Genomic DNA, 23933 nt, shown 5'->3' with positions numbered 1-23933 from the left:
TCCTCCGCTGGCATGATCCGGGACGGCTTGAAGGAGGTCACGCCCACAGTAAATGGCCACGCCCACAGACGCGTTAGTGGGAAGGAAACCTTGAAGGGATTTGTCTGCAGTGATGTTCCAGCGTACCGAGTGGGAGCAGCTTCTTTGTCTATGAGCTGCTGAACAGTGTAGGTGTCTTTCATGGATGACTCGGTCAAACTTCACACTCTTTGTTCCTGACGTCTTCATGGATTCAGAACAACGCTATCTTTGTGTTTATGATGAAGAAAGTGCTGTAAATTGGACAATTCCTGTGTTTTATTATGTTTTATTCCTATTTTATTAGCTGGATAAAGGCCTATGCGAGTCTCTACAGCCATCACACTCCTGAACTCTGCCAACCCGACATCTGAACAGACGGACTGTATTCTCACACACACAACAACACATGGATTAAACCATCGCTTACCTGTACTTTTACCTGTTACTACTGTAAATACTGTACACCTACTCTGTATCAACCCGTTTGTAAATACTCTATATATACTTATTATTCTCTCTAATCTGTTCACAACCTTTCATAGTCATAGTTTGTATATATTAGACTTTATAGTACAGATGTAGTACATTTATAGCCTGTATACACATATACTCATATTGATAATACAGAGATAATCTACTTGTATTTATAACCTTTCACATTCATAACCTGTTCGTAGTCTGTACATTTATAGTCTGTATATTTTTATACTTACCCATATAGTACATTTATAGCCTTTATATACATATACAACAGTTATAACATAGCCCGCATATACTTATATTAATTTACATTTTCAACTATAGCACAATCATAACAGTGTTACTGTGCATCACGTTAGCCCTTTTGGATGGATGTAAACTGCCTTTTGTTATTTTTGACATGTGACAATGACAATAAAGTTGAATTCTATTCTATTCTCTGATTTCAAACAGAATCCTTTTTAAACGCCTACCTCTGGGTAGGCTTAAAATCTTAACTATTATGGTCTGAAGTTTTGCTTCTTAAACATTACTTAAATAGCTGTGAGCATAAAATAATCATAACTGACACAAATAAAGGCTTTAAAATATTGTTCTATGTGTAATAAATCTACATTCATGCTCAGTAAAACAGAATATGCTTTTCTAATACAATGTTTGTCAGATTAAAAGTACTCTCTAAAACAACCTTAAAAGCCAGTAGTAAAAAATACTTTTCATTAAGCCCCCATATCTGCATGAAAATGTTTCTGTTTTTAGCCGTCTGATGCAATATTCTAAATCCTAAACGGCGTCTGGTCACCCTACCGGAGGGACGGAGTGATATCACACACTTGGGAAGAATATGTAATGTGCCTTATATTCCGTTGCGTCTTGTATTTTCACAAAGAGACACACAGACACGTTAATTCACGTTAACTGCGCATATCGGTCCAAAAAATACGATATTCTAATTTGTTGAATATGACCGTATATGTACACTGTGTCATGCTAAAAATGGAAGACTGTGCAGCCAACAGAGCAGCATTTTAGTGTGTTGCTGCTTTTGAACTTCAGTCCACTTCTTTTATGTCTGCATCAATTCTGTAAGAGGTTCACACTTAATTTCCTCTCTTCCCCAGTGGAAAATATCCCAGTTTGAACTCAGCAATGCCTTTGCTCCGATTTCAACTTACATGAGCAGCAATAAAGACCGTCTCTCCGTTTTCACAGTCAGCCTTCTGTCGGTATCGTTTCAGTGGAACTGCTTCGATTTGACTGAAGACCTCGGCTTTACTAAACCAGAAGGGTTCAGTTGTTGTAACTATACTGGGGTCTGCAGTGAATTTTGGGATTTGTAGGTTTTCTGATTCAGTGATGGGGAAAATAAAGTAACATTTCTAGGTTTCATGTCAAACAGCTGTGGTTTAAATCCTACTTAAAGGACAAGGACTTTTTTTGTGTCAGTAGGTAACTTTACATCAGAGACGACATAAATCACATGTGGGGTTCTCCAAGGTTCCATCCTGGGTTCCTCCTGTTCTAGATCTACATGCTCCTCTAGCTCAGATCATAAACATCATCAGCTACCATCACTATGCAGACGACATACAGCTCTACATCACCATGTCACCAGGTGACTATGAACCAGTTCAGCCTCTGAGGAAATAGAAGAAATCAATGCAGGAGGAGACAAAATGTTCTTTAACTGAATAAAAACTAAACTGAAGTAATATTTTTTGTACTAATAGAGGAGAGATCCAGAGTTAGCTCACAGCTTCAGCTGCTTCAGCTAGGAAATCACTGATCAGGCCTGAAACCTGGGAGTAGTGATCCTCCAAAACCTTCAAATGCATCTAAAGACAATTACAATGTTGGCTTATTCTGTTTTATTTTCCTATATTTTAATCATGTAAAGCCTTTAGCGTTGTCTTTGTACTGAAATGTGCTATAGAAATAAATCTGCCTTGGTTTGGTTTGGTTTGGGCTCATCTGTTCAGAGGACATTGTTCCAGAAGTCATTGGATGCAACTTTGCTAAGAAAAGGTTTTTTAGCAGCCAAGGTGTACTTGCTTTTTTCTTTTACCATTTTCCAGCTTTGTTTTGTATTGTTTTTTTAATGTCAGATTTAAATGATTGTATACATTTTATTTTTTCATTTTTTTTTTTTTTTTTTTTAAATGACTGTCCTTCTCCCGTAGGCTGTGGATTGTTGGTAGGGAACTGCTTTGTCTCAATGACAGGAATGCAAAAACTGAACAAAAACTTTACAGACTTAAAGCACATAAATACTCCACCTGTTAGCGTTGGAGCCAAATTGGTACCAGACCAGTGGTGTCTGCCATACGGGCAACACTCTTAAAATTAAAACGAATTGCTGGCCAAATAATAGCAATAATAACAATACATTAAATATCAATAACTATAAGTAGATTTTTGCTGCTTGCTTAACAATATACTGAACTTACCATGTTTAATTTAAACAAATAAACTAGTTAGATTGTTTGCAGGAAATTGATGTGTGAATCACTGTGGGCCCAAAACTTTAAAAAGTGTTTCATACATTTGCCATATTATTTCTTTTCTTTTCTTTTCTTTTCTTTTCTTTTCTTTTCTTTTCTTTTCTTTTCTTTTTCTTCTGTTTGGCACTTTGAAAGAAATGTTTCATGATAAACATCTTTGGGCTGGACTGAAAAATATGAAAATAAATTTAGTCTATTTACAACAAAAACATGGTTTCAGCTATTTTTAAATGATTAATTCAATTAGGCAATTTTAAAGCTGATTTGGATGCACTAAAGATTTTAATTTGGAATACAAATTTTTCCCTAAATACAAAAAAAAAACTCAAGTCTCCATCTGCATCAGTGCTTCCCAGCTAAATTTGTCTCATTCCTGAATTGCAGACAGTGGGCTGTAGAAAATTCAGTCCTGAGGCTGCACATGTGGCCCCTGGAAACTCCTGCTCAGGATTATCTGAGTAGCTAGTTTGACTGATTATGACAGACGTCAGTTTGTTCTGACAAGCAGATGAAATATGGAGCAGAAATACCTTCTGTTTGGCAACATCTCTGCATTTTCCAGTTTATCGGCCACTCACATCCCATCATATCAGTCTGCTGGAGAGCAGCGGAGAACATGAGGCTCAAAGCTGGCTGATGAAGTGCTGGGAGACTATTGATGGGCCCTTCCCAGGCTCTGATTGACAGATTTATTTGACTTAAAGCAGAAGGAGCTCAATTTCTGATCTCTGTGACACAAACAAGCCTTTTGCTTTCTGGTTGCCGAGTCTTTGATGTGCCTTATTTTTCCCCTCAAAGTGCCGTCTGCTTCAGCTTGACCCGTTTTCCTCCGTCATTTCTTCTGACGTCATTTCCATTTTGCTCAGATATAAAACGCATTGACCATCCGGCAGGAGCGTTCTTTGCTGCTAAATAAAACAACAGTTTCTTTTATCTCATTTTTTTTCTCCATTACATTCTTACTCCATCACCTCCATGTTCCACCAACACTATTAGCCAAACAAACTATTTTCCTCTCTTTTTATAAAAAATAAAACTGGCTTGGGAGTGAAAAAAGAAAGTAAAAATAACAAACTGCGTATTTTTCTCTAAGAAAAAACAATCTTGACGTTCTCCATCAGATTTTCACTGTTGAAAAAGTTTGAAGCTTTTTTGAAAAACAATTTGCTGATGCGTTTTGACAGGATAAAGATAATTAGCCTGGCAAAAGGATTAACACTGACTCTTGCAAGGCAGCAACCATCCGAACAGATTGGTGTGACAGTCTAACGTGTTCCAGTTTCTCGTTAGTTAAGTTTTAAACTTAATGCTGATGAATCCGGCAGCACCACAGAAATCTGAGCACAGAAAGGGAAAAAAGATTGATGGCTTTTTCTTTCCCGAGGGATAATTTCATCCCTCACAATGTCTGGTATCAACGCCTCCAACAGACACATGAAGTGTCTTGACATGAGTTACAGCCATCAGCAGGATCAGGAACAGATAAAAGCCAGCATAAAGCTGCTCAGCTCAGATATTTAGATTTAGATTAAAAAAAAGAAATGGGTGCAATTAACTCCTTCAAAAGGATGGGCAATGCTTTTTTTATTTAAATGCTCCTGAACTAATACCAGGGGTACAGTATAGGCGGCTCAGGTCTGACCCGGTTAAGAAGGAGCAGATTAACCAGTCTGGTTATTTTTTACCTTCAGATAAACTCAGGAGATACTGATCACTGCCAAAGATGCAAGAATCCTTAAACTAGCAACTGAGCTGAGCTCCTGAGGCAGCTGGTCTCTGCTTTAGACATGAGATGATGAGACATCTGAAGAGCAGCGCCGCTGAATCAAAAGGAGTCTGATGAGGGGATTCAGCCTTATCAGATTCAGCTTTTATCGCCAGATTGGAGCACTCAAACCAGGAATCTGACTTTGCTCTCAACTATCCGTCTATCCATCATCTATACCCTCATCATTTGGGTCATTGTCCATCTGTGTTATGAAACACCGCCCAGTCAGTTTTACTGGATGTAGCTGGATTTCAGCAGACAGCGTCTCTCTGAACATCTCAGGCTTCAGCGGCTGCTGTCCTGTGAGACATCATCAACAAACGCCAGAGTCCCAGCGCCACCGGCAGCCATGACACCGCCTCCACCGTGCTTTAGGCATGAGGCGGCATGCTTTGGATCTGGAGCTCTTCCACACCTTCTCCATACTCTTTCCTAGTCATCTGTCCAGAGAACGTTCCTCCAGAACCCTGACGGCTTTTTTTAGATGTTTTTTTTTTTTACAGCAAAGTCCAATCCCGCCTTTCTATTTTTGAGACATGCACATGACTTGCACGTCAGAGTGAACGCTCTGTATTTACTTTCATGCATTCTTCTCTTTATGGGAGCCTTGGATATCGATACGCCTACCTCCTGCAGAGAGTTGTTTGCTTGGTCGATGTTGTGATGGGGTTTCTTCTCACCATGGAAACTGTTCTGCTATAATCCACCTCTGTGTCTCCTGCAGACGTCCAGGTCTTTTTGCATCACTAGTACTTCACTAGTTCTTCCTTTTTTTCTCCGAATATACCAAAATGCAGGTTTTGCCACTCACAACTGTAGCAGTTTCTCCAAGTTTTCATGACCCTGTTTTTGCTGCGTAAGGATGGCTTGTTTCACCTGCAGAGAGTTAATATGACCGCATGTTGTTTATTTACAGCTAAATCTTCCAAATGTAAGCGCCGCAGATCAAATCAACTCCAGGCCTTTTGGTCTGCCGAGCGGATAAAGACATAAGAAGAGAATTGTCCACATCTGCCCACGATTTAGCCTTTAAACAATTGTCCAATTAAATTTTTTATAAAGAAGCTGGTGCACAATAAGGAGCTTAAACTCCAAAACTCTTCATCCACCCTTTAAGATGAGAGTACACATTATGCATGAATATTATATTACAATAAATGCAATATTTCTCAGTAAACAGTTCCAAATATACGTTTACTTCATCCCACAACTGTTTTATATTTAGGTCTTTATTTAATTGTCTTTTTGGGTCTCCCTACTAAGAGCCTGTTCTTGGTAAAGTGGGACACATTATGTGGATTTAACTTTAATATGACTTTAAGTGTTTCTCACTTTGTTGGCCCACCTTCTCAAAGTATTTTTGAGTTTTATCTTTGTTTATGCACTTCAGTCAGCGTATGGTCTGGAGTTAGTCTGGGCCATTGCAACACTTTATCTTCTCTCTCCGTCTGCCATCTGTGAGCTGGATGACTACAAAAGTTTTCATCTAAATAAACCGACTCGCTGAATAATTCATGTTGTTAATAATCTGAATTAATGAGTTGCTAAAATATATAGTCAGCTTTGATTTGGCTTCTTTTTCCCTTTAACAAAATGTGACCTTCCATCACATGTTTGTGAAGACTGTCCATCACGTTGCTTTTATTTTATTTTATTCAGCCGCTGCACTATTTCAAAGTTAGCAAAGATAAAAACAGCCTCATGTTATTGTTATAAGACCTGATTTATGAAAGATCAGCCAGTAAAGACTTTTAAATGCTTTCATCTGCATATAAAAATCAACAGGCCTGACTCTGATGTAGTGTCATCAGAGTGGCTGTTTATACCCTTTCTGTACAATTATTACTGACTCTTTCTTAAACAGTTGCTGTTTCCGTGTAGAAAATACCACAGCAATGCAGGAATGGCGGCACATAAATAATTATTATTATACATAACCTCTTTTGGCACAAATTCAAAGTGGTATTAACTTCTTTCTAAGCTGCAGACCTATAACACAGTATGTTTCCGGTTTTTGAAGACTTCATTCACAAACAATGCTGTGGCTTTTATTGATGTAATTGGAGCAATTAACTGCACACACACGGAGGGCTATAAAATACTATTGTTTTATGAAAATGTCATCCACTCACTGTGTAAATGATATTTATATATTACGGTTTGGTTTAGACGCAGGCACACTTGTGGGCTGGATGTGCATCACCCTGTAACCAACAGTCTGTATTCATGGCATCGTTGTTGATCAGTGATATGGGGGTAACACTCAGAGTGACCTCCTGTGTTTTGCTGATTAAAATACAGTTTTAGACCATTCCACTAAGCCCAAGGTCTTACATATTTATAGTACTTTTGTCAATATCCACATGCATGCATACATAATTTGAGATGTACACACTGTGGGTGGATAGCATGGTGGATCTGGCCTCACCCTTTTTCCTTGTTGCATGTTTTGCAAAGTGTGTGTAATCCATGTTAGTGGTTGGTAATATTAATGGATGATAAAACACTTGCTTTGTCTAAGTCTACCTCATAAAGGAGGGTCTCCAGCTATGTCTTCTTCCTTTGATGTTTGATGGTGCAGAAAGGAGACTCACCCATGCAGGGAATATTACATCTATTAGGATAATTAGATAGAAGTGTGTTTAGGGAGGTGTTTTGTACCCCCCCCCCCCCCCCCCGGCCCCGCGGAATGTTTGCAAAAGGAAACTGCTTTTAGTTTACCAGCTAATATACAGGTTCAATGATATTATACTAAGAACCGTCTTTGCTTGTTTGCACACATTTTAGGATGTACATGGAAATATGCTGTGTTTTAATAATGAATATAGAAATAGGACAAGAATTTAAAAAATGAGGACTTAGGTTGTATAAGTTGTCAAATGGACTTTCTGAGTAACAGAATCACCTCACTGGAACTGATGTAGAGATAGCTGACTCTAATTAGTACCTGGGTGTTCACCTGAACCAGAGAATGGACTGGACTGATAATACTGATGCTCTTCACAGGAAGGGTCAGAGCAGACTCTGCCTTCTGAGGAGGCTGAGGTCTTTGAAGACCTTCTTTAACTTTGTGGTGGCATCAGCCTTCTTCTATGGTGTGTAGGAGCAGCAGCTGATCTGTAGCTGGGAGGGAACTACTGGATAAGCTCGTTAGGAGAGCCAGCTCTGTCCTGGGATGCCCTTTGGACCCAGTGCAGGTGGTGGGAGACAGAAGCACTGTCAGAGAATCACATCTCTGATGGACAATGTCTCCCACCCCATGCATGAAGCTGTGGCAGAGCTGGAGAGCTCTTTTAGTGACAGACTGCTGCATCCCACATGCTCTGAGACGTAGAGAATGAGAAATTAACTGGAGGAGCAAATCAGAGGAAATGGGGAGCAGCAGAATGAAGGCAGGGCACCTGAGGGAGGGAGACTAATTAACAGAAAGGAAGCTGAACTACGTCAGAAACATTTCTCACTGAGGAGAAGGAGAAACACTGGACAGAGAGGAATACATCCAACGAACAGAACCCAAGAATAAGGTATGAGACTAAACGCAAGGAATTGTCTTCTATTGTCCAATTTCGATGAGCTTGTGCAAATTGTAGCCTCGGTTTCCTGTTCTTAGCTGAAAGGAGTGGCACCCGATGTGGTCTTCTGCTGCTGTAGCCCATCTGCCTCAAAGTTCGACGTACTGTGCGTTCAGAGATGCTCCTCTGCCCACCTTAGTTGTAACGGGTGGTTATTTGAGTCACTGTTGCCCTTCTATCAGCTCGAACCAGTCTGGCCATTCTCCTCTGACCTCTGGCATCAACAAGGCATTTCCGCCCACAGAACTGCCGCTCACTGGATGTTTTTTCTTTTTCGGACCATTCTCTGTAAACCCTAGAGATGGTTGTGCGTGAAAATCCCAGTAGATTAGCAGTTTCTGAAATACTCAGACCAGCCCTTCTGGCACCAACAATCATGCCACGTTCAAAGTCACGCAAATCACCTTTCTTCCCCATACTGATGCTCGGTTTGAACTGCAGGAGATTCTCTTGACCATGTCTACATGCCTAAATGCACTGAGTTGCCGCCATGCGATTGGCTGCTTAGAAATTAAGTGTTAACGAGCAGTTGGACAGGTGTAGCTAATAAAGTGGCCGGTGAGTGTAGTTAAAAACAGAGAAATTATCAAAATACAAGCAATATAGAAACCCAAAACTCCAGAGGATCATCCCAGTTTGTAGGAAGGACCGGTGTTGATAAAAATGAAAATGGATGGAGAAGGGAAACATCACAAACTTTTGTCATAAGTGTTAATTTTTTGTAATATAATTTCTGCCACGATCCTTTCCCATCTCTAAATTACAGCTCTTGGTTATAAAAGACAGGCTTTGATCCACTTAGTGTTCAAACTGCAACATCAAAAGTGTTGGAAAAGTAAAAGAGTGTTGTGGCTCTTCCACGCTGCTTTTCCAGCCTTCTTCACCTCCGTTTATTTAATCTGTTTTTCAATTGTCTGCGTGCATCCCGGCCCGCTGGGGAAAAGAGTCTGTGATGTTGCAAACTTTGGTCCTCAGACATGCTAAAACCAAAAATAATTAGTCTCTTATGATGAAAAAAGTTACTTTTTCAATAATACTTTGTTTAAAGATTAATATTAAGCAAAATCGCCAAAGGCACTCAGACTGCCATTTTGCTTAATTTCAAGATATCATTAGTTTGCTTCCATTAGATTTTAATGGCTTGTTTTAAAGGCGGAGGATGAAAATGATTTTGAATAGCGCTATTCTTTTTGGACAATAGTGCTGTTTGTATTGTTTCCAGGACATCATCCAAGTATCTGACAAATTTTCAAGATAAATAAAAAAGGTTACACAATGTGAGCCATTAACAGGATAAAAGTGAGCGTTTTTTTCTGAAGACACGAAGCAAATCATCTCATGTGATACGGTTGTGCTTCACAGTGGATCTTCTTTTGGGAAAATCTTCGCCCAGACAGTTTCAAGTGTGTTTCCTGGTATAATAGGAGAAATATAGTGAATAATTGATGAAACACAGATAGTGAAGCCTTATAAGTTTGTCAGCTCCTCCTGATCTGTCTTCTGCTGTCAGAACATTTATATCAAAAGCTTGTTTGAAATGATCTTGTTGGCAGATTTTGTGAACTTTTTGGTGGAATATTCAGAGAAAATGCGTTATGAGCTTAACTACTGATGTTGTTAGCATAGTTGCCTTGAAGTAGGAAGGTTCTGGGTACATTTGGACACCTAAATGACCAGACCTCTCAGATTTTAATGTTCAGAGTGAGATTATGTTACATTTTCAGATTGCATGCAAATAGAAGGGGGCGGGGGGCGCCTGATATGGAATCTGCTTCCACTGCATCGGGAGCGACGCAGGGGGAGCAGATCCAGTCAACTCCGTCTCATTTTTTACCAACTAGACATGGAAGTAGATTTGTTTTAAAGTGTCGACACAAATTTACACAAAATTGCTCTCCCATTATTGTTTCAACATACCGACACTGCCTAATATGAGGAGAATTACGTCTGTTTAAACTCCTTTCACAACATTAACATTAACTACACATTTTCCTCCATTTAAAGAATGAAATGGATGAATGTAATTTTCATTATTCATAAATAATTTTAAAAGCACTTAGTGGTCCTCCAGAAGCACCCGAGCAGCCGGGTAAGCAGGCCGGCTGGGTGACAGTTCGTAGGAAGCATAGCTCTAGATTTCAGCCCCCAGTTCACCACCAACCCGTCTGCGTTTCTAACAAATTTTCCCCACTCAGCGACACACCCGCTGGGAATGCCGACCCTGATTATTGGCAGCTCCATAGTCAGAAACGTGGCACTAGAGACACCAGGGACCATAGTTAAATGCCTGCCAGGGGCCAGAACGGGCGACATAGAATCTTACCTAAAACTGCTGGCTAAGGATAAGCGTAAATACAGTAAGATTGTTATTCACGCTGGCGGTAATGACACCCGGTCACGCCGATCGGAGGTCACTAAAGTTGGTGTTGCTTCGGTTTGTGAGTTTGCTAAAGCAATGTCGGACTCTGTAATTTTCTCTGGTCCCCTGCCTGATCTGACCAGTGATGACATGTTTAGCCGCATGTCGTCATTCAACCGCTGGTTGTCTAGGTGGTGTCCTGAAAACGACGTGGGCTACATTGATAACTGGAGAACTTTCTGGGGAAAACCTGGTCTGATCCGGAGAGACGGCATCCATCCTACTTTGGATGGTGCTGCTCTTCTTTCTAGGAATCTGGCCGGATTTATTAGTCCTCCTAAATGCTGACAACCCAGGGTCCAGACCAGGAAGCAGAGCCGTAGTTTAACACACCTCTCTGCAGCTTCTGTACTGTTACCCATCCATTATCCTATTGAGACGGTGTCTTTCCCACGGTCAAAACTTAACAGATCAAAAACTTATCTAAAAGGAACAAATCATAAAAACCTAATAAAAATCAATACGGTTCACCTTGAACCTAAAAATAAAACAATTAAATGTGGTCTATTAAATATAAGGTCTCTCCCTCCAAAGACTTTGTTAGTTAACGAATTGATTTCTGATAAACAGATTGATTTGTTTTGTCTCACAGAAACCTGGCTACAAGAGGACTATGTTAGTATAAATGAGTCAACTCCCTCCAATTATTCAAATTTCCACATTCCCAGATCTACAGGAAGAGGAGGAGGAGTGGCAACCATCTTTCAGTCTGATTTATTAATTAGTCCCAGGCCAATTAATAACTACAGTTCTATGCTATAGGCTTAGGCTGCTGGAGGACATCAGAGTCTTTTTCTCTCAATCTGCTGAGTTCTCCTACTGCTCTCCAATTTGTATTGTTTGTTGTTATTTCAACTTTTACCTTTTTGTTAAAAAGTGACGGTGGAGAGGGGAATTTTCCTCTCCACTGTCGCTTCATGCATGCTCAGTATGAGGGATTGCTGCAAAGCCATCAACAATGCAGACGACTGTCCACTGTCGTCTGTATTGTTGAATTTGACTTTGGAAAGAGCCTTGAGATGACATGTTTCATGAATTGGCGCTATATAAATGAAATTTAATTGAATTGGTTGTTCTTCGGTGGCGCATTGGTTGGCGCGCACACGACCCATGTACGGAGGCCTTAGTCGTTGACGCGGCCGAACGGATTCAACTCTGACCTGTGGCTATTTGTTGCATCTCCCTCCCCACCACCCCTTTCGTAACCCATTTCCTTTCAGCCTACTGTATGAAAAACGAGTCACTAGTGCTGGAAGATCCTCCAAAAAAAAAAAAAGTCAAACTGTCCTGAATTTAACTTGTTTAGTCAGACTTTAATTTTGTTCCCTGTCTTGATTTGTGAGAAACTTTGTAGTTGTCATCTGGGAAAGGTGCCCTACAGGGACAATAAAGTGCATATCTATTTAGCTAGCTGATAAAATATACTTAGTTGCTTCTTATCATACAGTATAAATAAAATTGACATTGATATTTAAAGCACTTTGCAGACAGTTTAATGTTGCAGTTAAAACATACTTTTAAAAATACTGATTTATTAAAGCTTTTATTCAAAGTTCTTCCCTGTGTGTTAACTTGTGATGCATCCAGGGCCTAAACGTTTTAAGTATAAAATTAGCATTTTTCAAATGGCTTTTCAGGTTTGTCAAACTTTAAACACTTCTAACAATCCTTACTTCTGTCCCTGGAACTAAATTTGCTCGATGCTTTGCTGTGCGGCAGATGTTGTTTGCTGTTAAGCCAAGGCTAGATGTTCAAAGAGATTTTTTATTTATTTTTTTATTTTGCATAAAGTGAAACGCTGTGATCTTCTGGAAAGCTAATAAGATGTCATTCTGTTTACTCCGGGTAGCCGCAAGCTGTCCTGCATATTTCAGGATTAAGTGTTGGCAGGAGGGATTTAGCCATGCGAAGATCTGGAGTCAGCTGGGGATCCTGAGAACCGAGTCGGTGTTGGACCTGTTCCTCATTCCTTATGTAATGACTTGTTTTTTTGTTTTAGTTTTGGTGCTTGAAACCTGCTGTTAAAGAAAGGCTTTAGGGTAAATCTGTATACACAATTTAGCTAATTATTATAAATCTGGCAACTGCGCTCAATTTCTGGGGGAAATTAACCAGTTTATATAGTCATGGTTAATGTCAGCTGTAATGGAAGTGGCTTTTTAAATAAAGGCGCAGCTCACTTTGCTAAGCCTGTCAGTTTTGAACAGACTTGCAGAAAACAGCCTTGACAACACCTACCTTTTGTTATTTTCTTTCTGTCCTGCTTGAAAAGAGTGAGAATGCCCAGCAGCTCCCTCAGAACAACGAGTAGAGAGAATGTGAGCCTCTCACCGCCGCTGCCACTGGAGATCATTTGAGATGTGTGACATCTAGAACCAGCTGTCAGGTAAAATTAACACAGAGCGTGAAAATCCCTGGTGTTTGCACTTAAGACGCTCTCCTCCATGACAACCCAAAGTTCTGCTCCTCGAAGGGCTTTTGTCCCTTTCTGAGCGCCACACACAGCCTGGACAGCATCAAGCCGCCATGTTCACACTAAGGCTTTTCCTGACACATATTTGTTGTCAGTATAAAAAATGATAACACATCTTTTTGGGGACATGTTCTTTGCACACATATATCATATAGTCCTCAACACTGAAACATTTAGAGAAATACATCCTTTCTTTTACTAATTTTATTCAGTGGGAATATGCTCTTAATGTTTTTCCTCTATAGTAAATGTAACTGAAGCACTATTTCTAATTTATACTACTAAGGTCGTAAATTTTGAAAAGTCTGGGATGGATTTTTTTATCCTTTTCCAGGCCAAGATAAGAATTTAAAACCACAAGACTGAAAAAGATTCAGAATCCACTTCATATCTTGAAAAGTAATTGGCTTTTTAGATTTAATTTAAAAAACATATTATCTTCAATTTGCCTAATCGCAAGTTAAGCATTTGTCCAATTTCCAATAATGAAATGTTTATTCAAATGAATTTAACAAAAATGACATTTCATTATTTAATGTCATAACTTTAAAAGGCATCTTTAATTATTTAATGGCACATTAAATATTTAATCTTACATTTTATAATTTAATGGTACACTTAATTGTTTAATGATGTATTGAATAAAGAAATTATACTTTTAATTATTCAGTGGACTATTTAATCGTACATTTATTTCATTACTTTACTTTACTCATTTAAAAATTTTTCATGTCATGTGTATTTATTTCATGGTATATTTAATGATAGATTTTAATGGCACATTTAATGGTGCATTTATTTATTTCATGATACATTTACATTTATTTCATCATATATTTATTCCATTTATTTATGTATTTATTTAATGTTGTCCCCTTTAATCCTCCATAGTTCCACTATTGAATTGGGAGGACAAAATCCTCCACTCCCCACCACACCATCAGCTTCACTTTACCCATCTCGTGTATTAATCCTTCAATGACACATTAACTGGGCAGAAAAAGTAAAATATGCTCACATGACTCCAATTATGGATTAGGATAGCAAAGATTAAAATTTTACATGTTTGATGTAAAGGATGAATCTGACTGAGAACCTTCACACGCAGAGTCAAAAAGGTTAATTAAAACGTCATCACAGCATTTTCGGCTTAACCAGCTGTTGAACAGCATCTCCACCAGAAAATCCAAGATTAAATATGGCAATGAAACGTTACGATTCAAATTCATCAGAGCAAAACTCAAAAGATAGGAAGAGGCATTTCTGTCCTGTTCTAAATTCTGAATAAAGTTTGTTCAAAGCTGGAAAATTGTCCCCCTTTGAAACCATGCAACTCATTAAAATGAATGAAGCACAAGAGAAATAAACACAGCTAAAAAGAACTATTCTAACATGAATCAGTTATTTTTCTGCACGTCTTATTACACTTTACACTTTAATTGGAATCTCACCTTTAATATGCCTCCTCATTCTAGAACTGGCCTGATTCATCACTCGTTACATACCTAAACACCGTATGATTTCCAGCAGGCAACCGCCACTTCACTTTCATGCTGTGTTGTTTTTTTTCATCCACCTGCTGCTGCCTTTGTTTCATTTTTCCCTGCCTGGTGTTTCAGTTTGCACATTCTGCAATTTTTTATTCAGAATGCTGCATGTGCGGTGAACGTGTCTGCAGGGAATGCGGTTTTAATCTAAACTGCACCCATCTGTGGTTCATAGTGAGACAGGTGCCTGTCACTAAATTAGAATACAATCAAAACGTTAAGGTTTCCATTAAAGCAAACTCACTTTTCTTAACACCTCAGGGGCTGACCAACCCCAAATCCCCCACTTATGTAATCAGCTACGAGTTGCACAGTTGTAGGAGGGGCAAGAACAGGAGGAAGCCTGCGACACAACGAAGGCTGCAGCAGACCCAGGCAGGTTAGGTAACAACAAGCCTGTTTTAAACAGAAAATCAGCAGACACAGCCACACACTTACAGTTTATTAAAACATAACATGTCTAGTTTGTACACAAGCTTAATCGTTCTAACGTTATTTTCTAATGTGCTCCAATTATTGAGGGATGTTTTAGCTGCTCTGAAAAAGCAAACTATGGGGTGATGGAGAGGAAGCTCCGGTTTCTTGTTGAACCTCCAGGATCCAGGAGAAGCAGCTTTATCCTGGTCATGGAACTGCAGACCAGGGGCCTCACTTATAAAGGTTGTGCACACACAAAACAGGGCCTAAATCTTGTATACATAACTTTATATGCAAAGGATGTGATCTATAAATGAATAAAAAACTGGAGGTCAGATTATGCATGCAAACTCTGACCCATGTGTAAGCTCCTTTTGGAGACTGCAGAAACAGGCAACGCAGATGGTAAAATGGGAAACTGCAGTCACACTGCACCATGATCCCTATAAGACGTTCATTTAGTTCCCATTCTCCACTAGCTTGGCCAGCTAGATTGATAAAGTGCACCACTCTATGTTCTACATATTACCAGTCTGGGATCGCTCCCATTTAATCTCCCATTTAATCTGTTTTACACCAAAGTTGGTTTGAGCCAATCATGGTATCAAATTAAAATGTAAGCAGCAACTTCAATGAGAAACACAAGGAAAAAAGCAGGTCAAGACGCTTCTTGCTGTTCTATTATCAAAGAAGAATCTGTGGAGTCTTATAAAACAGCAGCAGCTATGTGTGCGTCCTCCTGTGCTGCCATGTTTGTGTTGTCTTCAGCTGTGGGCTCAACTGCTCCTGCTTTCATCGCAGCGGTATGTCCCGCCTCAACACAAAATGCTGCAACGTGATTGGCCCAAACCGTTTTTGGTTCAGAGAAAAACGCTTGAAGCGGGAAAGGTACAAAATGGATTATCGTGTGTTTGTGAACTGACAAAAAACGCTAGAACTCAGCTTGCAGGCACAGTTAATGCTCCACTTATCTGGAACAAACTATCAGATGTTCTTTTAAAATAAAGTTTAAAAACACATTTGTTTAGTATTGTCTCTGACTATTCAAGTTAAACTGTTAACTGAACCATCATTAGTTTGTAGTCCGACTGTTTTTAAAATCATTAATATAATTATAAAATAATGTTTTGTTTTGTTAAAACAGTTTTTTTACTTGCTTTTATTCTTTTTATGTTCCTATGTTTTAATCATGTAAAGCACTTTGCATTGTCCTTGTACTGAAATCTGCTTTACAAATAAACTTGCTGTGCCTTCATTTTCACTACTTGTCAGATTTTAAAGGTGACCTATTTTGCTTCTTTTAAACATTTAGGATAGATTTATGGGCTACACTAAACATTTTTATAAAATTTTTTGCACAAAATCAATCTTGGATTATGAGATTTTCCACACCCCCAGTTTTGCCTATTTTGAGCAAATTTACAATACGCTGTTTTTATTTTATGCAAATAAGCTGTAGCTGGCCACGCCCACCAACTTACACTTGCACTATATATACGTGAAAATGTCTGCCAGGAAATGCACATCTGTACAGCTGTACATCGTTGATCCTGAGACAGAAAGTAAAGCAGCTTCTTGAACAACCAGTAATGGACTCGCCCCACAGAGAGTAACGTCGTTCCCTCTTCTTTCATTCCCTTTTGATCTTGTGCGATGAGGCGACAATCGCCTGTCCTCCTCCAGCAAAGCAACCAGAAATTGGCGGGTGTGAAATTTTAAGCTTGTACACATGAACATGCGCAAGTGGGCGACACAAGAAAGCTGAACAATGTTCAACTCTAGTTGCCGTCTCTGGCACTACAGCCATTCATCTGGATGAGCCGTGAGGAGCGCCCTTAAAATGGTGATATCCTCCAGGCTGTTTCCTTGTCTGTAATATAGGATGTATCCAGTTGTGTTTTTTCTTTTGCAGAGTAGATATAAAAGCAAGATTTTAGTTAATTCCAGCAAAATCCTCTTCATCCTTGCCTGTCATGGGCTGCTTTGAAAATATCAAACCCCTCCAGTTAAATGGCGTGAAATCAGCAGAAAGAACATAAAATCAGACTCTAAGGCTGGAGCCGTAAGAAATATGACACTATAGCAGAGTCACTCCCTCCAACAGGGACTGCCGTCACAGCAGGTGCTGCTGCAACAAAGTCCATGTTCTCTCCCCTCATCTTCCTCTTTCCAGAGGACCGTGAAGAGACGTCTACATTGGGGAGACTAAGCCACCATCAGCCAGGCTAAGTAAAGTCTGTTTTCTGACGCCAGAGTAAGGAACCAGCCTCTACAGAAACCAACTTCTATGATCTTTCTAAGCTGTGCAGGAGAAAGCTGACCTGGGAGCTGATCCACGCCAGAGATCCACACGTTGCAGCTTCCATAGGCCCAACGCAGACCACCAGAGACCTGTTTAAAGCTCGCCAGGCTGTTTCCACCTGAGCCAGACGCTTCCTCGCCCCAGCCCAGATAACCTGCTTCACCCTGGAGTGACTTCTCACAATCAAACGTCCCAAAGTCGATCAAACGGACACGGAGGCAGAGGTTTGACAGAGAAATAAGCAGGGTACGTTTAAAATTGTTTACTTTTAATGTGTTTTTACGGTTTTGTTTTTAAGGTTTGAATGAGGTAAAAATAGGCCGCGTTTACAGCTAAGCTCCCGCTGGCCATTTTGAAACCATACTATGCTGATGTGTTTTGGACATATTTTACTGTTAGAACAAACTTTATTTCCATAACAGTTTTATACATCGATGGGACATCAGTGTTTGTGTTTTATCGGTCAGCTCATTACGACCAAATAGAGCTTAAACGGATCCATTACTAGTCGAACAGGTTGACCAACATATGTTTTAATTTTCCTACTAACTTAACAAAAATTGTTGTTAGTGATACGTAAATACTCCTAATTACTTCAAAAACTATAATTTCTTTGTTATATTTTTCACCCATGGAGGTTGCCATTTTTTCACACGTGCAATGCATGCTTGGTTGATGACGGGGTTAGGTCCTACTGGACTGGAACCTACAGAGTTAAACACAGGATGGGTAAGTTGTTTTTTTAGCATATTGTGTTTGACTTGTGGAAATTCAGAAATTGCGACACGGTTGGCCATGACTTCAAAACAAAAAAACAACAAACAAAGTGAAGCGAGTCTTCACTTCACACATGAAAAATAGAAGGGCACCACTGAAAGAACACAACTTCTGAAGGAACCACATTTGTGCTCTCAATATAGAAGAGTTTGAGTCATTTTTGCCAACAAATTAATGACAACAGGTGGGCGTTACCTTTGGACGCTATTATTATCCATAAAGCTTCTAAACCCCGCCGCCTTGCAAGGGAAAGATGCTGGGAGATAGATCAGAGACAGATAACACTGGAAGCCCTTTAAAATAACGAAGCTACTGCCACTGCCTAAGTACCAAATGTGAAATCGTGGACCTGACACCGGACCGAAGATCGGACCGATCAGATCCTAAGCAAGTGTTATTGGACCTGACAGTAGACACAGAGCGCTACTTGCCAGGAGCACAGTCCTACAAGCGGTACGTGTCATTCACTGTTTCATTATTATTATCATTATTAATATTTTGATACATTGTCATCAATTACAATACGCTGTATTTCAAACTGCAAAGGTTTACCGTTGCTCATTGCTATTTTTACTGGACTGAGAAAGCGCTAGGTCCTAGTATACGTCATTTAGCCAGAATGCATTGCAGTGCAAACAACATGGTGACATCCATGTAACAATATTTTATTTTAATTTACAGCTTACAGTATTTTTATTGTTTTATTTTTATATCTAAAATAGATATTTCTCAAAGTCCATTGTTATAACTAATCATGGATACCTTTGAAAGTATTTTAAGTTAGCACCGCTAGCATTAGTTGCTATTAGCCTCCCAGAAAACTTCTACTAACTCTGGTAAATGTAACTATGCTTTTTTAAACATCATGCTGGTTCTGGTTTTTCATTGTTCATAGTGCTACAAACATTAGTACAGCATGTACTAATGTCGATTTAATGGTGCTTCACGTAACTTAAGGAGGTTAACTGATCAAGCTAATGATCAGCTAACAATAGCCACAGGATGGCCCTCGACACGTCATTTCTGGTCGGTTGTCCGCCACAGCACCCTCCTAAGTTACCAATTTGTGTCTGAATTCTTTCCATGAGAAATAATTGCATTAATAAAATCAAGTGCCCCAGACGCTATTTATTTTTACTCAGTAAATCACTCTTTAAAATGTTATTTCCTCAAATAATGTTTTATCTAACCTGGTGATGTATTGTGAATGGGTTGAACACATATCAAATTAGTTAAGCTAATTTAACCTTATTCCACATTCTTTAAGATTAATTTTGGTTGTCTAATTTGGAACTACTGTGCACCCAACATTCACTGAATTATTCTTGTGATGGTTTTCAAAAAAAAAAATTCTATTTGTCGTTTTGTTTATTGCGTGTACATAGTTCCTTAGCTTCTTTTTATCTTAACTTTGCTTAGTAGTTTAGTTTAGTTTCACTAGCCTTTAAAGGTAAAATGTAATATTAATTCAGATAAACAGCATTCTATAGGGATGTTCTCTGGATGTTCATTTATTTCTGTTAATAAATTCTTGAACATGAAGAGAAGCTGTCGCACATTTATTCTACATGTGTGCAGAGTTTGCTGTTAAAAAAATGTCAGTGCTCATAATCAGCGCATAATCCCTCTTTCAACAATTGTTACGGCCCCTGGCCTCTTGAGATTGTGCAGGCTTGTATTAGTTATGCAGATTCAGCTGTGGGAGAACACCTTCCTGATTGGCTGCCGGGAGGCTGCAGAGGAGCTGCGACCTCATTGGACCAGCAGAGGACTGCCACACCAATCAGACCCTGACGAGGCCCACCTGCACCATATAAAAGACTTTTGAGCATTCCTTCAGTGTGGGGAAGATGGCTAGTTGGAAGTTGTGCGTGCGTGCGTGCGTGCGTGCGTGCGTGCGTGCGTGCGTGCGTGCGTGCGTGCGTGCGTGCGTGCGTGCGTGCACCCTTTGTGTGCACCTTTATTTTTTCTATTTGTCTTCTTGGGTGGTTTGAGTTATCTTTAACCTGACCCGTTTAAACCTTATGTATTTTATTTTGCATTTAACATCCCTGAAACCATTAGCCCTTTTCTTTGGTTGTATTAATTGAGTTAAGAGTATTGTGTTTTGGTTATTGTAAAACCCTTCCTATGTAAATAAATCCTTTCATACGCCACTCCTTTTCTCTGGACCGTTTTATGTTACCTCCTCTGAACCCCTAAACAGAGAGAGCATAACAACTATTGTCCACCAGGCAATACCTAACAGCCAGAGAGTTATTTATTAAACATAAAATAACTTAACGCATAGTGGCACAACATTCATAATCAATAAAATGTCTGGCAAACCAGCGATTTAACGGCGCGATTTGAGATGCTGCCGTCACAGTTCTGTCCCGTGTGTTGGGTCTTTACTGGGGTGGCGATGAAAGACATTAGTCGCTGTCGTGTGTTGAGTCCATAAGGATCAGCCCAGCCAAAACAAAACAAATTAATTCACACATACCATAATGTCGCAGGACAGATACCTCTGCTCTTTCATTTCATGTTTTTTTAAAGGTGGCTGAATATCTGGCCTCTTTGAACAACAGCACAATCAGCTACTATAATAGCTGTTGTTACATCATGCCTTATTCCACTGTCTACCCGGCCACTAAAATAACACTCTACACACATTTTCTAATCACTCAAATGCTAATATCAGGGAAATGTCTTTTGCTGTGGACAGGTCATCTAAGAATGGGACTTTCCCAGGAAATCAGGGACGTGTGCCTGGGTAACCCTAGGCTATCAATAGCCATTGATAGCTTAGGGTTACCCAGGCCAACAGCAAAGCAGTGGCAGTTCTACTCCAAATTTACCAGGTGGTGTCAGTGTTTTTTTTTCATAGGGACACATAAAAGAATGACATAATAAAACAGGGCAATATTTAATTGTTTAATAATATTAAGTGAGCCACTTGTGGCTCTGGAACTGCAGGTTTCAGAGCCCTGATCTAGCAGATGAAAACAGTGATCCCAGCTCAATACGGCTGAAACTAAACATGAAACTCCTTAATTTTTAAATCCTTGTTAGAGGGAAACTGTAAAGATAAAAAGTACAACTGGTCAAAGTGACCAATCAGTTATGCATATAATCGTAAGGAGTGTATTTAATATTATGTCTTTAGTACAGGGGCCATAACAGGGGCACAGGCCCCTGTTGGCTCCTGTCTAGAACCGCCTCTGCACCAAGGCAAAACACACCAGACAAATCATTTAGTATTTATATCTCTGTCATCTGCAGAATTTTCCTTCAGCAAAAGTCTTTTAGAAAATCGTGCTGTGTACCATTTTCAGAAGAGCCCTCTATGAAGTGAGTCGCAAAAACTACTATTTTATTAGGCAGCTGTTACTTTTAAATTGAATTTGATATCTGGTGAGCATGCTCATGATTTTACAAATCAAGATTTGTTTGGCCGTAAGGCATTTTCATCTTTTGAGTGCACGAAAACTGAGTATAGGCCCTGTGCACTTGCCTTTACAAATTCTCAGCTATCCAGGTCATTGCAGCAGCGAACAGGTTTGTTTGATCGCCTGTTTGCTCCCTGCCTGGTCTACTCTGTGTGTTGTCATTTTCATTTATTAAAACTAATATTTCCTCATCATGCGGCTCCCAAGTTCTCGCCTATCCGTTGGTCCACCTTCGCCCACATAAATCATGCCAATTTTATTCTTTAAGACACCAGAATCTGCATGTAACTTAGATTTTCACAAATTAAATCAGATGTTATGTCTGGTTATTCAGTACGTGAGTAGCTGTTTTACCAAATACTATTTAGTCTCACTTGAGTAGTTTTTTTGGATGAAAATATTTTACTTAAGTAAAAAAATATATTGATGCGCTGCTAGTCTAGCTTGAGTATTTTTGACTCTCTTTCTGTGTTATAGTCGTTCCATATTATTTCATCTCATGTGTTGAATTTGTTGTTTTTTTGTTCTGTTTCAATGGAATTTTGGAGGATTTTTCCCTTTAAATTAGTGTTAGCCTTTTTCTCTTTTTGATTTGTATATTTTTTGGTGTTTTAGTCAAGCTCCTTCTGTGTTCTCTGTGTTTAATAGTCTCCTTCCCTCAGTTCCCCTGCTCTGTGTCTCCAAGCTGTTCTGCATTCTGCTGATTAGACGCATCCTGGTTCCAACGCCACTCTTCCCCAGTATTTAGGATCTTTGGTTTCCATCAGTCTATGATGGTTTATTCTGTTACATCTAAACAGCTTTCAATCAATTTTATACATCCTATTTTTACACCTTTGCCAAACTCAGGACTCACTGGTTTAAAAGCCAGGTAAACCTCTCTAAGAGCTTACAAACACTCACCACATGGGGATTTATAGCTTGTGTTTCACTCCCAGCTTACCTGTAATGATGTTGTCGAGCAGAGTTGTGGGCATGCAGAAAATCCCCACCAGCAGGTCGCTCACAGCAAGGTTCAGGATGAACAGGTTTGTCACAGTCCGCATGTTTCTGCTCTTCAGCACGATGAAGCAGACCACTCCATTTCCCACCATGCAAACCACAAAGATCAGCAGGTAGGACACGATGAAGATGGCTGCGGTGGCGGGCTGGTGCAGGTAGTATCCGACATACGTGATGTTCTTCCTGGGCGTGACGTACTCTGGGGAAGAGTTATAAAACGTCCAGTTGTCGTACAGATGAGTGAAGTTGTTCTCCAGTCCTTCATTCATCTTAAACCTGCAAGAGGAGACACAGACACGTGAACCCGATTAACCAAAGCGCAATTTAAGGAATGAAAAAGGCATTTTTCACCCCCAAGGCAGGAATGTTACCTTGAGTTTATACAATTCTTTAAATTCATTCATAGACATTCTTTCTCCAATGAGAACATTGAGCAGTGTGTCCCTGTGTCACTTCCTGCATAGATATGATGTACTCTGCAAGTGACTTTTGACTTTTTTATAAACCCTTTATCCGGAATATTTGAAGTGTTTAATTTCCGTTTTATCATAGTAGCAACTGTTTGAGCCCCCCCCCCCCTCCCCTCTCTCTGTTCTAATCATCTCAGTCGTCGTGTCCTTGGGCAAGACACTTTAGCCGCTCTGCCTGCTGGGGGTGGTCAGACGGCCCGGGGGGGCTGATTGTGTGGCGGCCTCGCCTCTGTCAGCCTGCTCCAGGGTAGTTGTGGCTACAATGTAACTTCACATCATCAGCATTTCCCCTTAAAGGTCAACTTACTGACTGCTCTGTTTGTGTGTGTGTATTGTGCTGCACAGGCATACGTATTAATAATGTATGCAAACTTTTATTTCTCAAGAATTTTAATGCAGGCCTATGAAATACAAGAACATTCTGCTGCTTTCAGATCAGTGGTTTTCACACTTTTTGCTTTTTCAGTCCGAGACCCCCTTGATTAATGGGAGGGGGTGGGGGGGGGTCTGTGCAAGGACCCGTCCATATCAGTACAATAACATTTCTAGACATTAGTACACAGGTTAGAAACTTGCTCACAAGCGGTGGTGGGCACAGTTTCACCGATCTGCAAACAGATAACTAACGGAACTTCAGACGCTAACTTTTTGTTCAGCGCATTAGCGTTCTCACAGTTTAGAGACTGGGGACCGGTTAGCTTTCCCTGTATTTGATTTCAACACCAAATAGCGACAGTGATGTGCGTCACTGTC

General features: G+C 39.8%; 1 protein-coding gene across 1 annotated transcript in view; it reads right to left on the bottom strand.

Moving 5' to 3' along the window:
* The window catches only part of npffr2a (neuropeptide FF receptor 2a), a 47805-nt gene that overhangs the window by 5631 nt on the left and 18241 nt on the right, over positions 1-23933 (bottom strand). The window contains exon 2 of the mRNA XM_036144380.1: positions 22652-22986. Coding sequence (XP_036000273.1) covers positions 22652-22986 — 335 coding nt within the window. The remainder of the gene's footprint in view (positions 1-22651; positions 22987-23933) is intronic.

Source organism: Fundulus heteroclitus, chromosome 12, assembly GCF_011125445.2.
Source record: "Fundulus heteroclitus isolate FHET01 chromosome 12, MU-UCD_Fhet_4.1, whole genome shotgun sequence".
NCBI lineage: Eukaryota > Metazoa > Chordata > Actinopteri > Cyprinodontiformes > Fundulidae > Fundulus > Fundulus heteroclitus.
Note: the sequence above shows the minus strand (reverse complement) of the source record. Positions and strands in the feature narration are given on the sequence as shown.